Source organism: Phalangium opilio, unplaced genomic scaffold (assembly GCF_054372755.1).
Source record: "Phalangium opilio isolate 3A_F unplaced genomic scaffold, DU_Popi_V2 ptg000048l_1, whole genome shotgun sequence".
NCBI lineage: Eukaryota > Metazoa > Arthropoda > Arachnida > Opiliones > Phalangiidae > Phalangium > Phalangium opilio.
The window spans coordinates 2,384,166-2,399,628 of NW_028324170.1; the positions used below are offsets into that span (position 1 = coordinate 2,384,166).

Sequence of the window (15,463 nt, forward strand, 5' to 3'; positions counted from 1 at the left end):
CTTTCCTAAATCTATGGTCAATTTCATTCAGTCGTAAGACATCCTCTAAGAACTAACTGACCAGTGTCCGGTAACGACAACTATCTACGTTACGATTATGCTTAGATATTTCTGACCCCCTTCTCGCGTATCGAAATCATTTTCTAAAGTATCTACTACGTATAAAATTCGATTAACAATTATTTTGGAAATTTTCTAAATATTTTTAATCGGTATTTATTTATTTATTTATTTTTAAATGTATTTTATTATTTATATATTTTGTTTATTTGTTTATTGTTTATTTCGCAGGATTTCTATATAGAAAAATGGCTCGTAAAGTTGAATTGGTTATCGTGAGTTTGATTGTAACTATCGGTCTTGTTGTCTCCGTCGTTAAAGCCGATCTCGACATTGAAAGGTAAGAATAATTTTAATTAATTTTACGTGCAAAGATGTAATGAACACTATATGGGGTATAGAGAGACTGGGTGCGATAGAAAAAATATACAGGGTGTTTCTGATAAGTCTGCCATAAATTAATGGGTGTTTTCTTTGGGTCAAACTGAATGGAAAGTGTCTAAGAGCATGATATGGGGTCTACAACATTTATTTATGGAGATATGAACTCCCAAAAATTTATATCTATAAAATAACGAAATAGGGGGCGGGGGGACGTTAAAATTGGAATCTGCATTGTTTTCTGGTATATCAAGGTCACCCGAATTTAATTAATTAATTAGTTATTTTCAAAGTATATTGTTTAAAGGTTAATTAGGTCGCAAAATTGAAAATAATAATAATTATATTGATGGTTCTTTTTTATAATTTAATCCCTGATAATTTTAAAGTTTGTTAGTCCTAAGTTATTAATATTCTATGGAACTTCAGTCTTAAAAACTACGAAAATTCTACCTAGTTGTCATTCTTAGACGCCTTGTTTAGTTGAGAAAATTTTTCCCACGCGTTTTAACTTTCCCTGCAAACACTTTTCCATCAAAGAAAATTAATCCCTAAGCAAACTTCTTTTTTTATTTAACTTTTCGCGAGAGGTCCATCCTAATCAAGTATAGTGGTCATCACACCGCCACCACCTCCATCATAAGTAACATAATAACAACATAAGTATGACGTGCGCTTAACAAATGTTGCCTGATTTGTTCTAAATATTTCTAAACTTCTTAAGAAATAGAGGTTTATTTATGAATTGCATCTCATACTTATTTTTCTTACGTTACTTATGACTCCTTCAATAAAATTCTCAGCTACCACTATAAAAGATTAACACCCTCCCAACCCCACGGGTCAAGTGATAAGACCTTAGAGCGATATTTAACGCCGGGAAAACCCTCGTAATCCCTTTGGGTAATGGTCAAACTTTATCTGTAACTGGACAACGGTCAGTCATTTAAAGAATCATAAAAAATAGCGTACGAAGTCGAGGGTTGCGCGAACCGTTTTAATTGCAGACAGTATATACAGGGTGTTCTAAAATGAGTGGGTGGTAGAGCCGAAATACAATAGGTTTTATGGGAAATCAATTTTGAGTCGAGAATGTTATGTAATTTCTAAGACATTTGGGCAACAAGTTATGATTGGACTGTTTTACGGAAAACCCCTTTAAATGTAATTAAGAAACTGAAAGACAATGATTTCTAATTTAAAACACTTTTTAAAACACTTTTAAAATCATAACTTGTAAACGGTTACATTTAGACTCAAAATCAATAGAGTCGACTATACTTTGGTCCTACCACCCATTTTTTTGTAACACCCTGTATATTTAACTGCTATGGCAACAGAAGGTTCATTTCAGATTTCTTTTACGATTAAATCCCACGCTACCGTCTTTAAAATCGTCACCACCGTTTTCTCAAAAACTATCCTAAAAACCTCTTCACTTAATTAGGAAAAGGTTTTTACGATTTAAGAATAACGATCCTTCAATTTTCTATTTTAAATCGAATCTAAACTACTTTTCTGGGTTCAATATCGGTCCCAGAATGCTCTGCTGTTACAGCAGAGAGAAGGTATATCTACTCCCTATAGTTACAGATAGCCAAGTCTCTAAAGAAAATAGTTTCCAAACTTTTGAAACCTCGAAATTATTCTCTGGCGTCCTATTTTCTAAAATATCTTCGACAATTCGAAATATTCGTTTTCCCATAAAATGAAGTTCATACCCAGAAAGCGGTAGTTTCTTGGTTAAAATTTCCCAGAATACAATGGGCCCTTAATTAAAATTAGCTTCCACCCCATTGCATATTTACCCGAGACGAACTCTAAGAAGTTAAAGGAGTTTCTGGGAAGTTGAGTTTGTTGAATTTTCAAGTGAGTTTTTCTCCTTACCTTGTTAGTTCAGGATAGATTATTCTTTCGTCGCCATTTTGTGTCCGGAAGGGTTCCGAAGTTCTTTGTCTTACTTTGTTAAGGGTTAATTCTGTTAGAAATACCTTGTAATTCCCGATTTGTAACCAGGATAAATCTAATTAAAGGGGTTTGGGACATCAGTATTGTCTCGTTACTACGGTTTTTCTTCTTCTCTCTATCTCTTTAGGGGTCATGACCCCGTAAGAAGAATTTACTCGTGCCCCCTAGGCCTTGTTTTTTTAGCGCGAGTTAATCTTAGTTTGTTGGTAATGTTGTTTCCGAACCCGCTATTCAATTGGTCAGTTACTTAACAAAGTGTTTCTGTAGTTGGAACGCCAAATCTTGTTTTCCCACAAATGTAATTTACCAAATAACGTTATTTTATTATGGTTTTTTTGTCAAATATAGCTATTTTACTATGGTATTTTACCACGTAAAGTTATTTTATCATGATAATTTATCTTGGACCGTTATTTTATCATGATAATTTATCTTGGACCGTTATTTTATCATGATAATTTATCTTGGACCGTTATTTTATCATGGTAATTTATCTTGGACCGTTATTTTATCATGGTAATTTATCTTGGACCGTTATTTTACCGTGGTAATTTACCTTGGACGGTTATTTTATCATTACAATGTTTTTTTCGCTGGGAACCTACACTTAAAACCTTAAAATACTTACCCCTAATTTAATTTAGTTGTTTCAAAATCTGAATTGGTAATTTATAATAGAACCATTTATAAAAAGTGCAGTAATTCCCTCTCTAAACTATCCAATATCCAATTAAGTCTTTTTTTTTGTTCATCGAAAAATTCAGTAAATCGAATTGGCGTCTGTTTGTTTGGATAAACAGTCAAATCTCACTCTTCCATCCCTTCTCCCGAAATAATTAGCTTGACTTAACGGACTCCATTATTTGATACCCTTTTGAAGATGTATAGCGATTTAATTAGTGTACTTAATAGGCAATTAAGTTAAATATTATTACATTTGTCTATTTAGTTCGCTGAAAGATGTTATTGCCAGAAGAAGAAATTTGAACTACGTCAAGAATTTGATTCAAGATCTCGATTCGCAGTTGGAAAAATTACAGTGAGTGATACTTACACTTTAAAATATATTTATAAATACATAGTTTTCAGACTAGGAGGATTGATACTATTTACACCAGGAGGTCAGGAAAGTGCCGTACCAAGTAGCCTACCTCCTGGTGTAAATACTATGTATATCCTTTAAAAATCAAAAATGCAAAACCCAACTCTAATCGATGTACATGCCGCTCCTTAATGTGTTAACTAAATCAGGAAATTATAGAAGTAACAATGAGAATGTTCATTGCACCGAGGTTATATACAGGGTGTTCTATAAGGATGGTAGGACCGAAGTAAACCGAGTTGTATGGGCGATTTTTGAGTCGAAAATGTAATTTCTATGAAAATTAGTCCTAATTGCCACCGTTTTCAAGCTACGATTGAAGAGTTTTACGGATGACCCCTTAAATTTAAGTATCAATGCTAATTTAATTAGAAATGGGAGCATAGGTTCGCGTTCAGAGTCACCTTAGTGTCGCGAGCTTACTAAAGAACCCGCCCACGACGCTAAGTTTCCTTCTTTCACAATAGAGACGAAGCGCGGTAATTCCAAGTGTAACTTCTATAATATCCTGAGCAAAGTAATCAAGTCTAATGTTTGAAAGCCCTTTGCATTGTCCGTAGTGCTAAAAATATTAAATATAAGCCCAAAGCTAGGCCTAGTGAATGCCATCTCACGCTATAAAATAATTTCTAAAAATTGTTTCATTTCAAATTTTAAAATGGACCATAGTCACGTAAGCACGCCTTTAGGGGACCACCAAAATAATATTTCTTCCAATATAAGTTCTATTTTTAAGACTTTATAAAGTAAAAAAAAAATCATACCAATGAATTTTATATCGAATTTCTACACAAATCGATGAAGGATGTAAATTTTTTAGGGTTAACACCCAAGCCAATTTTTAACTCTCAAAATTGAGCACGTATTCCTCGTTAAAGTATTTTACCCTTAAATATTAAAATTGGGCTTTTTATGAAGGAAAGAAAAAAGGGTTATTTCTTTATGCCCCTTATGTTTTTAAGGAACTTTCGAGTCGATATATTGCTTAGAAGCTTACCGTGCTTACCTAGATGAGACCCAAGTTATTTTTTTTATTATTATTCTTTTTATTCAAATGAGCCGGGTGAATTGAAAACCTCGTTTATTACAAGAAATAAGAAAATAAAAAAACCAATCAATTTAAATTTGAATTTTAAATTAATAAACTCCCCATTGGAATTGATTTGATATTAAGGTCTTTAAGGATATAGCTTAAGTAAATTGATAACAATAAGTATGTTAATAATATGAACTTCCCCAAATGGTTCTTGAGAAATTGGCTGGCTGGAAATTCTCCTATAAGAATGAATGGTCAATTTTTTGACCTATATTTATTTGGAAGTTTAAGATTATTTGGCTGTTTTTATTGCCATTGTCCCTTTGGAACAATTCGACCCAGGAAGCGCAAGGGTAAATGCATTATCAACGCGGGATTGAGTCACGCCTGCGACTACAAAGACATGATCGGTGCCAAAGAGGATCAAAATTATTGGATCTCCGATCATTCCCCCGGAAGGAAACGGTCCGAGATGCCATCGCCTTCCAATCCCTGGCCGCAATTACAACGAGAAGATAATTCTGATTCGCCTCCCAGCTTCGCTCGCGTCTTTAGGTCACTGTTCTACGATCCCAGAGGACAACGACGAAAATGATTTTGTATTTATTCCTCAGGCTCTGTTCCCCTTACTGTCCAATTGTCGTAGGTGAGATCACGTTCCAGTATAATTTTATTTAACGAGGTTTCTTTGTTTTTCTTCGTTGTGTTTGTCCCGGTGATGGTGTCTTGGGGTATCTTTAGTAAAAGTGCTTGTTTGGCGAACGTAAACGGAATCGAATGCGGATTCGCCGTGGTAGCGGCCAAGAAACGTTGCATTCCTGGCATTAACCTACCAGGTTGCGAAGATGTCACTTTTGAAGCGGCTGAAGATTACAACTGGCATCATACTCCCGGGAAAAGGTGTATTCCAGGTGTATTAAATCTGCCAGGGTGTAACGACAATCTTGATAACGACGCTATCAAGAAAGAAGAAATTCTTGAAGGTATCACTCCCGGGAAAAGGTGTATTCCGGGTCTGTTAAACCTGCCAGGGTGTAACGACAATTATGATATCCCCGGTATGAATAAAGACAAAGCAAACCTTCGGGATGGTATCACTCCTGGGAAAAGGTGTATCCCTGGAAAACTAAACATGCCAGGGTGTAACGACTATATTGATGTCACCGGTGGCAATCTAGACCGTAACAACTTTAAGGAGGGTAATACTCCCGGGAAAAGGTGTATTCCGGGTTCGTTAAACCTGCCAGGGTGTAACGACGACGGTGGTGCTGTGGGATCGGGCCAGGATAAGGATCATTGGGGTAGCGACGAGTCTCCCGGAAAAAGGTGTATTCCGGGTTCGTTAAACCTGCCAGGTTGCAACGACGACAGTGGTGCTGTGGGATCGGGCCAGGATAAGGATCATTGGGGAAGCGAAGACTCTCCCGGAAAACGAAGTTCCTTTTAAGAACTCGGACATCATTTGGCATAGGTTGGGGGTCTTTGTTTTGCAAGTTTATTCGGGGACTGTCTTTGGTGTTGGTTAAATTATTCCTCTTCTAACTAAGATATGTACAGTTTCCTGGAAGTTGACGCCGTAATTTGGTTTCATTTTAGGTTATGGTCATTCCCTCGGAACTGTTTTGTTGACGATTCATCATGGTGAAACCTCTCAAATTAGAGACTTTTCCCGGAAGATCTAAATATAAAATGTATTTAGGAAATAAAATTCAGTTGTTACTGTGCTGTAAAGAAAAATAAATAAAAATAAATATGTAAACTTTTAAATTATATATTTTAAATATATTTAATTTTAGAGCTTATATACGTTGCAACTCGATTCGCCAACTCACGATTACAAATTTGTAATTTCGCGGTTTGACTTACGTCAATTTACAAAGTAACCAATGAAGAGTTTCCATGAAATTTCGTCTGCTTTATCATCCGTCATGTGACAGTGACAATCTCCTGTAGAACTTTACGTTATACTCCCCGAAATGTCAAATGTTTACTAATTACAGGTTTTTAACTGCTTAAAATTGAGTATTAATGATTAATTCCGTTGAAAGATATTGGTTTTTGAGTAAATCTTAAAGGTACCGTAAATTTTGAGTGTAAAACTTTCTTAAAATCAAAATATTTATGATGGAATATGGTAAATTGGCTGAGGCTTAACGTGATCAGGCAAATTTTATGTTGCTAGTAAATTAAAGTTAATTAAACAATATTTAATTGCTTAGAAGGTAAAAATGTCTTACGAAGACTCGGGTAGTTTCCCTAACTACGGTGCCATGACCAGCGATAGCCCTGTTCACACTCCTGGTAATTTTAAACTACTCCTACCCGCTTGGCTATTTTTGTCAGTAACAATATGAGTTTTTTTTTTCTTTTGACGCTTTTAGGAATAGTAAGATGCAATCAACTCTCAGACTCAATCAGTTCTAATATCTTCGCCATCAATAACAATGGTTAGTTACTTAAATTACTTATAAATAATGGAATCTGATACTTGTTGGAACAATAGTTGCAGCTATTGATCGTGCTTACAAGCAACTGGCAACTCCTAGTGATACCATTGTACTAAGAGATAAAATGTACGTCATTTTAATAAAAAAAATCAATTAAGCATACCCTAATTATCCTTAATTAAACTAGTCACAAAACCATCCATGAAACAAGTACCAAAATTGGTGAAACTGCTGTTTTTTTACGAGAATTAAGTGAATTAGTTCAACAAGGAGATAAAGTAAGCAATGAAAAGGGATTATTAATTAACTGTATTAAAATTTAATCGATTTTAGACTCAACGTTTACAACTACAAAGATTAAAAAATGAATTCCAAGAAACTGTGGGTCGCTTCAGTTCATTGCAGAAGCAAGTGGCAAATAAAATGAAATATTCTCAACCAGTCAAACCTCAACACTCGGCAGCGGGAACTGCCGGATTCTGGGCTGACGAGGATGAACAGGAAGAACAGAAACTATCCTTAGTCGAGGAAGAGAAAAGAATGCAACAACAGAAACAACTTGAAGCTGATTTGGAATTTGAACAAGTATTAATTTAATTAATTTTAATGAAAGATTTAAAAGAATTTTATGTTTTATTAATTTTTATTTCATTGCAGACTTACTACTTGGAACGAGAACAACGAATTGTTCAAATTGAAACAGATATGAATGATGTCAATCAGATTATGCGTGAATTAGCTACATTAGTTCATCAACAAGCGGAACCAATTCGTAAGATTTACCATTAAAAATCTATTTATCTTAATTGATCCTTAATTAATTTAAATTTAAAGATTCCATTGAAGCAAATGTTGAACGCGCTTCGACTAATGTAGATGAGGGAAGAACACAGTTGATCAAAGCCAGTGAATACCAAAAGAGTGCTCGAAAAAAAATGTGTTTCTTAATTGTCCTTTTGTTGATTGTTGCAACCGTTATTGGCCTCGTATTGTTTTTCACGCTTAAGAAATGATGTAAATCAAATTTAATCTTAATTAAGTATTCTAGATGAATTATTAATGGACGTAATTAATTTTCAAAACTAAATGATGGATTTCAGAAATTGTTTTGTTGTATCCTTTTATTATATTAATGACTCTCTTTTATTAATTATTATACCCAGTTTGTGAAGTTTATATATTATATATTTGTTTTTAATTAAAAGTAATTATGATTGAGCTAATTTGCATAAAATAATTGTGTTAAATTAATGTTTAATTAGCATGGTTACCAGATGCAAGGTAAGTGTACATTTTTCTTTCTTAATTATGTAGGATTACTAAAATATTACGAAAATGAACTTTAATTCTACTTTACTATCCCCTAATTAAAATTATATAGTCTCTTTGTAATGCTAAGCCTAAATTTCAAACTTAATTCCGACGTAGTCTGCTTATACAGGCGACATTCCTCATTTCCAATATGGCCGCCGTCACAGAAACGCCGAAATCTGAGCTCCGTGATTTTAATTATTTAAATTTAAGGGGTAAATTAGTATGTTTAATTAATTTAGGTTATAGGTTAGTGTTAAAAGAATAATTTAACGTCTTGTTTACGCGCTGAACAGCGAAATTAAAACTAGAATAAGGAAATACAAGTTCGGTTAACTTACTGTTAAGCCTTGTCTAGAAATATGCAAGATATCAAAGTTTAAAACTTCGATTGAATTATGCAACAAATTATGATTATTTTATCACATGTGAGTACTTGGTTTTATTAATTTTTCGTTTGATTATTCATCGATCCCTTTACTTTAAAATTAATTTAAATTTAAATTTAAATAAATAACTATTCTGTATACTACTCTACTTCGACGGCCAAGTTTTTGAGGAAGCCCACATGTAGGCGTTATCCTTCCCATTATAAATCCCATAGCCCCTGTAAACTGTTTACCCGCAATTCACTCGTGCTTACAAGCCAAAAAAATCATAGCAGTTTTACAAAGTCAGGGAGTCAAAAATACTTTGAAATTTTTAATTTATTTTTATTGATTGGCGTATAAAACTATCCGTACAATTTCAAATACCGCTTATTGATTAATTTCCCTCATAGAGAACTACGCCTTACTTTATTATGATATACTAATTTTTGAGATGGATAAAATAAAGAGATAGAAAAATGGTAATCGGGTATAAAAAGCCGTGGAAAAATAGAAATTGGAGCGAATAGCCCCTCGAGAATTTTTAGGCTAACGCGGGAACATTTTTTTCTCTCAGTTTTTTTTTAATAAAAGAGAAAATAGAGAGAGAAAAAAATACGAAAACTTCCGCTTGAATAGGATTTAAATTAAATAGTTACCAAAGCTCTTTGATAAATTTTTAATTATTATTATTATTATTACTATATTATCTTAGAACCTTGGTAAGTTTTGCAATTGTTTTTAAGGCGAAGCGGTAGGTATATATCATAATTTTATAAGATATGTTCCATAAGTATGACACTACCTATACTTCGTAATGCTAGAGAGTAACAGCTCGAGCTAGTTCGAGAACGGCAAGCCAGAATTGAAGTCCTACACTAGGTTAATTTTGCTGGACTTCCATCTAGGTCCTATTTAGTCTGTACTAAGCCCCAATTTGACAGCGCCTCACCAGGCGTCGCTTTACCTCGAATCTATGACCTACCTCCCTCACTTCAAAATTACAAGCTCCAGTTTGTAACCAGTGACAAACTTATGGTGAACATATCTTATAAACTTATGATTTATATATACTGATTAATTATTAAACAATCCTAAATTCCCAATTTACAAATGTCCAACGAACATCATCCATTCATAAATTACTCCGTTCTCTGACCGTCAATGTCACAATCTTTCTGTTTTATTCAAATGACATTTTGAGCGTGAATTAAGTTAAGCCGACCGCGCGTTGATTGGTCAATGAATTCATGTTTTGTTATAAAGCTGCGAAACATGGCTATTTTTGATTTTTTTCTTTTTTGTTTTTTTTTCTTTTCTCGAATGCTTTTCATAATTGGCTCAATTGGCCGACCATAATTCCTTGCACGATGTCGAAAAAAGTTCGATTTAGATTAGTTTTATCTTTAGGCGTCTTTAGACACTTGACGCAACTGGAACCGTTATCGTATCATCGGCGCCTTTTGATACTGCCATATTTAATTTAGTAATTAAATACTTATTAAAACTTAAGTTTTAATCGAATTAACTTACCACTAACGTTGACGAAAGTAACTCCCCAAAAAATGGACCTATTTATTATTTTTAATTATGAGTTAAGTTAATATGATTAACTAATTATAAATTTATTAATTTATCTAATTACCAAACCCATCCCACTACGATGGGCGCCGTAATTAACTGCAAGATTGCCGCAACAACCTGTTATTGGTTTAAAAGAAAAATGAAATTAATTTAAACACCAATTAAAAATGAAGTGTAATATTAATTACATTGTAACAGAATGCTTTGGGCCGATTCTCGTGTTCTGTGGGGCATCCGCAAAGAACTGTGAAAGCCGCGAATAACGTCCCTGTAAGAAAACAAATAACAACTTAATCTTTATCCTTTTAGCGACACCATAAATAACATAACAATAATAAGTATGAAGTGCAGTGAATAAGTACGTTGGAAAGTAAATTGTGTTTATTTTTGACTAAAACAATTTTGCCAACAACCCAAATTGTTGAAAATTATATTGCCAATCAACCCCGGACAATTTGTCCAAGGATTATTTAAAATGTCTAAGGATAAAACGCAGAGGGGAAAATATCGAAGCTAGATGTTCCGAACGGTACCTAGCGGGCACAATCGGCAAACCGGAAAGCCGTTTTTTGAAGCGTCAACACGTGACCGGGTTTTTGAAAATTTAGTCTCTCTCGTCCGCTCTAGCAGATCTACTCAAACAAGGCCTTGGCCTTGCCTATTAAACTAAATTAGTCTAAACTCACCTCATATATTCTTGAACTGAATGTTTACTTTGATCAAGGACTTTTAGGAACTCACCTCATTCTTGAATCTTGAACAATTTGAACTAAATGTTCATAACGACCGTTGACAATTCAAACACAGCATGTTTTCGAAAACTATCTCTCTTTCCTCTATGCTTTGGCGATAATAAGAAAGGTGGCGCCATCTCGATATTTCTTTTCCGTTTGACGCACCAAAACAGTAGGTGGAGAAGAGGGGGATGGGTTAAAATTTCGGAACAACTAGAGAACATTCCCATACTATAGAGATCTGTGTGTGCGTTTTATCCTTAGACATTTTAAATAATCCTTGATTTGTCTTTGCCTGTAGCATAAGTTTATAAGATACGTTCCATAAGTTTGTCACTGGTTACTTAGAGCAATTTTTACCGAGTGTAATAAATTCTCTCTTCTCGCTTATCTTTCTCGCTCGAACTAGCTCTCAGTATGATTCTAGCATTACGAAGTATAGGAAGTGTCATACTTATGGAACATATCTAATAAACTTATGGTGTACTAAATTGCGTTGCGTCCGACGTTTATGAATTTCACCTTAAAACCAAAACGCGAGCTATCATGGGAACAAACCTTAATTCTATTGGAGAAACGCGTATCATACTTATATTTATTACGTTACTTATGGGTCGTGCTAAAACAATTGATTGAAAGGTACAGTGTTGCACAACAGCGCGCTAAAATTTCCCGCCACGGGAAACCTCCACACGCCTTTAATACCAAAGAAAAAAAAGGAACGTTCTTTTAATCGATCCAAATAGCTTGTTTTCAATTTTGACTAAAAAGGTATCGTAGCAACGGGATACGCGATATACAATGTTAGAAGGGGTTGATTTTATCAAAGAATTGAAAGGTTTCTTTATCTCTTTTAAGATTGCATTTGAGAAAGACTTCCCGTACAATATCGCGCGCTTTATAAAAATGTATGTTAATATTTAGAGCGTGCACTCAGACCTTTAGAGGGTCAACTCACTCTAGATTGGATTATAGAAAACCCAATGATTTCTACCTCTATTTTATTGTTCGTCACAATCTTCGGCGTTTCCACTGCACTTTATAAAGTCAGGGAATTTGAAAATGACAATCGGGGAATTTTAAAATTGTCATGAAAGTCAGGGAATTGGTTCAGTAATTGGTTTATAGCGGCGTGAAATAATATATTTATAAGTTCATGGTACTAATCATAATAAATCAGGGAAAGTTCTTAAACCTATCAGGGAAAATTACTTAAAATTGTCAGGGAAAATTACTTAAAACTGTCAGGGAAAACCACTTTAAACGGTCAGGGAAAACTACTTTAAACTGTCAGGTAAAACTACTTTAAACTGTCAGGGAAAACTACTTTAAACTGTCAGGGAAAACTACTTTAAACTGTCAGGGAAAACTACTTTAAACTGTCAGGGAAAACTACTTTAAACTGTCAGGGAAAACTACTTTAAACTGTCAGGGAAAACTACTTTAAACTGTCAGGGAAAACTACTCTAAACTGTCAGGGAAAACTATTTTAAACTGTCAAGGAAAACTACTTTAAACTGTCAGGGAAAACTACTTTAAACCGTCAGGGAAAACTACTTTAAACTGTCAGGGAAAACTACTTTAAACTGTCAGGGAAAACTACTTTAAACTGTCAGGGAAAACTACTTTAAACTGTCAGGGAAAACTACTTTAAACTGTCAGGGAAAACTACTTTAAACTGTCAGGGAAAACTACTTTAAACTGTCAGGGAAAACTACTTTAAACTGTCAGGGAAAACTACTTTAAACTGTCAGGGAAAACTACTTTAAACTGTCAGGGAAAACTACTTTAAACTGTCAGGGAAAACTACTTTAAACTGTCAGGGAAAACTACTTTAAACTGTCAGGGAAAACTACTCTAAACTGTCAGGGAAAACTATTTTAAACTGTCAAGGAAAACTACTTTAAACTGTCAGTGAAAACATATAAAAGTCAATTTAAAATTTTGAAATAAAACATCTGCAGTTCCCAGATCTTTACGAACACTTCCACAAGGCCCACTCGTAAACATGGCCCTTCCAAAGAGTGAGTGAGTGAAGTACCCCTCGATTCGTACCTTCTCCTACCTGTACAAAGTTTCAATGTACTTTACTATAAACCACTCCGACGCTATCGATTAACTCGACGTGAAAACAACAAGGCGCTTCTAAAATATTTTAGTGTAATGGGAACAGCTATAATAATCATAACTACAAAACAAGGGCCATATTTTTTGTCTCTCTCTTTCTCTCTGTGTCGTAACTCGAGAATACCGTCCTGTCTTTGCCTATTCCCTTAGAGTTCCAGTTGGGTTCTTCCGCACTTGGGGGAAGCTTAGCAAACTGTTCCTGCTAGTTGCTTATTTATAAATACAGTTATTTTTAGATTCTGATTCTGGGACGAAAAACGGGCTTTTTGGCTAGCTAAGTCGGAATTCTTACTTTCACAAAAAGTTTTTCCGTGTACTTCAGTACCAGCTTAGGATATGTTTTAGCTAGACGCTTAAGACGTTTCTAGATAAGGGAGAATTGACCATTGGTCAGTCAGAATGATGTAGACTGAGCGGCTTCAAGAACTTTAGCCAATTGGCAAGACTGTACTCTATAGTTACACGCGTTAAGTATACTTACCAAAAACAAATAGAAATAACAAAAAGTGAGGAAGTAAATAGCGCGCTACCGACATGTGATGTGATTCGCTAGTTCACGTGGCCTCTGAGCCAACGCCCGCCGTATACTGGGATGGGGGGAAACTAGTCGTACGCGAGAACGCCGGTAAACCGAATACATATACCAACTACGAAATCTATAATGATACCCAAGAACGAAAATATGTAATTGCTAACGCGTTCCCAGATCAATGCCTCGAATGAATCGAATTCGCTTAATATATCGTGGTCGGGATATTAAAAGAAGAATATAATGAATGATATTAAAAGTAGAGCCCTAATTGGGTGATCAAAGTAGTCAGAGAAAAATTTATCAAGAATTTGAGGGTGTAAGTCTTAAACATAATTTTCTGGGAATACACTACTTCGGGCTTCAATTTATCTTTGATATACTTACCGATTCCTGGTGTAACAACGTTAATAAGACAGAAGATGACAGCCGGTATGAGAGGCATGACTGGTACCGCTTTCCTAAAGAGCCCGTGTCGTTCACGAACCGCTATGATCTCGTATTTTTTGGGAGGTGGTGCAGCCACAAGAACCACGCGGTCCGTCCCATTTTCCGTATGACCATTGCTTGTGGTTGTCGTGGGAACCTCCTTTGACGGTTCTTTAACCGTTTCGCCTTCTTGGGGCGAGGATTCCTCAACTGTTTCGGGGTTTTCTTTCAACGGACTAGACTTTTCGGAGGTGACCGGTGGTGTTTCGGTAACGGGACTGGACACTTTAGCCTCTGGTAGACTCTGAGTGGTTTCTTCCGTGGTTGGAGTGGTTGGTTTTGGTGTCGTTTCTGTTGGAACATCGCTGGGTTTTTCTATCGGAGCGTTTTCTATTAAGGGACTGGTTTTTTCTTCGAGTAATTGCGTTGAGATCTTCTCAAGCTCTTCTTGCACGGCTAGAGGAACTTTAGAGTTTCTATCGTTCTGGACAATTTCCTGGGAACTAGGTCGGCTGCCTTTATCGGCGACGCCGTTAACTTCGGACATGTTTTAGGGAACTTGTTAACGAACGCGAGTCGCGTTTGCCACAATGAAATATACTCTCTCAAGTACCTCGCGCCTCCAAATCCAGAGCTAGACTGAGACACGGAGGGAGCCAAGAACGAAAAATGTATAAGCCAATCGTTAAGAGTCTAAAGGTCCCTTCACAATCCCTTACTCCCTTGAAAATCTATCACCATTCTCTTTGATAAAATCCCTCTCGTTGTAATAGATTGGGGATTAGAGGAAATTCATCACATCCCTCTTTACAGTGTTTTCGGACCATGTTTGAGTTAGCCAAGTTACCCAACCAAGAAAACATTTTCCAAAGCTCTTACACGAGGGAAAGGGTTCTTGTTAATGGGCCTTGATATAATTTTTCTCTCTCTTTCTCTCTCTCTCTCTCTTAGGAGTGAGTATTGCGTTTTTCCCGTTGCCTGGACTGGTCAACGTAAAACCCCAAGAGGGATTCAGTTTTCATTGTTAAAGCCAGTCTCTCCGGCACTTTAAACATGGATCTTAAATCCAGTATAGAGTGCTGTCAGGTGTGACGTCAGATCCAAGGTTAAACGTCATGAGTCTGCCTTTAGCAATGGGCGGCCATGACAGTTACCGTTTTTTCTTTATGGGAAAACAGCATGGGTGACGTCACACCGGCGCTTCTGACAGCACTCTATAGGGGATGGGAAAACTGAGCGCTTTGACAATGATATATATATAGTCAATATATATATATAGTCCACGATATGCGCGAGATAGGGGATCATTAGCGTTCAAGGTCATTCGAAATTAATTAATTTCAAAGTACTCTGTTTAAAGATAGGCGCACTGCGTATGCTAATTTGG

General features: G+C 35.5%; 4 protein-coding genes across 4 annotated transcripts; 3 read left to right on the forward strand and 1 right to left on the reverse strand.

Annotated features, from left to right (window-relative positions):
- The first annotated feature begins 296 nt into the window (after nt 1–296).
- Nucleotides 297–6,282, forward strand: LOC149673632 (uncharacterized). Its single transcript, XM_089839262.1, has 4 exons — nt 297–400; nt 3,359–3,448; nt 5,289–6,018; nt 6,144–6,282. The coding sequence occupies exons 1-3, from the start codon at nt 309–311 to the stop codon at nt 5,992–5,994; spliced, it is 888 nt and encodes a 295-aa protein (XP_089695388.1). The 5' UTR covers nt 297–308; the 3' UTR covers nt 5,995–6,018; nt 6,144–6,282.
- Nucleotides 4,707–5,295, forward strand: LOC149673633 (uncharacterized). The gene has a single exon (XM_089839265.1). The coding sequence runs from the start codon at nt 4,738–4,740 to the stop codon at nt 5,140–5,142; it is 405 nt and encodes a 134-aa protein (XP_089695391.1). The 5' UTR covers nt 4,707–4,737; the 3' UTR covers nt 5,143–5,295.
- A 199-nt stretch (nt 6,283–6,481) lies between the features above and the next one.
- On the forward strand, nt 6,482–8,212 carry LOC149673634 (syntaxin-12-like). The gene is made up of 8 exons (XM_089839263.1): nt 6,482–6,622; nt 6,767–6,848; nt 6,929–6,994; nt 7,051–7,120; nt 7,182–7,272; nt 7,328–7,579; nt 7,652–7,766; nt 7,829–8,212. The coding sequence occupies exons 2-8, from the start codon at nt 6,776–6,778 to the stop codon at nt 8,005–8,007; spliced, it is 846 nt and encodes a 281-aa protein (XP_089695389.1). The 5' UTR covers nt 6,482–6,622; nt 6,767–6,775; the 3' UTR covers nt 8,008–8,212.
- A 782-nt stretch (nt 8,213–8,994) lies between these two features.
- LOC149673635 (uncharacterized) lies at nt 8,995–14,900 on the reverse strand. Its single transcript, XM_089839264.1, has 5 exons — nt 14,035–14,900; nt 10,446–10,525; nt 10,319–10,374; nt 10,207–10,244; nt 8,995–10,142 (listed from the first exon to the last, which is right to left on the reverse strand). The coding sequence occupies exons 1-5, from the start codon at nt 14,621–14,623 to the stop codon at nt 10,090–10,092; spliced, it is 816 nt and encodes a 271-aa protein (XP_089695390.1). The 5' UTR covers nt 14,624–14,900; the 3' UTR covers nt 8,995–10,089.
- Nucleotides 14,901–15,463: the final 563 nt, after the last annotated feature.

Coding starts and splice junctions, on each gene's coding strand:
- LOC149673632 (XM_089839262.1), top strand. CDS start 309: ATGGCTCGTAAAGTTGAATTGGTTATCGTGAGTTTGATTGTAACTATC. Junction 401..3,358: donor GCCGATCTCGACATTGAAAG/GTAAGAATAATT, acceptor TTGTCTATTTAG/TTCGCTGAAAGATGTTATTG. Junction 3,449..5,288: donor TCGCAGTTGGAAAAATTACA/GTGAGTGATACT, acceptor GGGTATCTTTAG/TAAAAGTGCTTGTTTGGCGA.
- LOC149673633 (XM_089839265.1), top strand. CDS start 4,738: ATGAACTTCCCCAAATGGTTCTTGAGAAATTGGCTGGCTGGAAATTCT.
- LOC149673634 (XM_089839263.1), top strand. CDS start 6,776: ATGTCTTACGAAGACTCGGGTAGTTTCCCTAACTACGGTGCCATGACC. Junction 6,995..7,050: donor CTTCGCCATCAATAACAATG/GTTAGTTACTTA, acceptor TTGGAACAATAG/TTGCAGCTATTGATCGTGCT. Junction 7,580..7,651: donor CTGATTTGGAATTTGAACAA/GTATTAATTTAA, acceptor ATTTCATTGCAG/ACTTACTACTTGGAACGAGA.
- LOC149673635 (XM_089839264.1), bottom strand. CDS start 14,623: ATGTCCGAAGTTAACGGCGTCGCCGATAAAGGCAGCCGACCTAGTTCC. Junction 10,526..14,034: donor CGTTGTTACACCAGGAATCG/GTAAGTATATCA, acceptor GTTTTCTTACAG/GGACGTTATTCGCGGCTTTC. Junction 10,245..10,318: donor ATCGTAGTGGGATGGGTTTG/GTAATTAGATAA, acceptor AATAATAAATAG/GTCCATTTTTTGGGGAGTTA.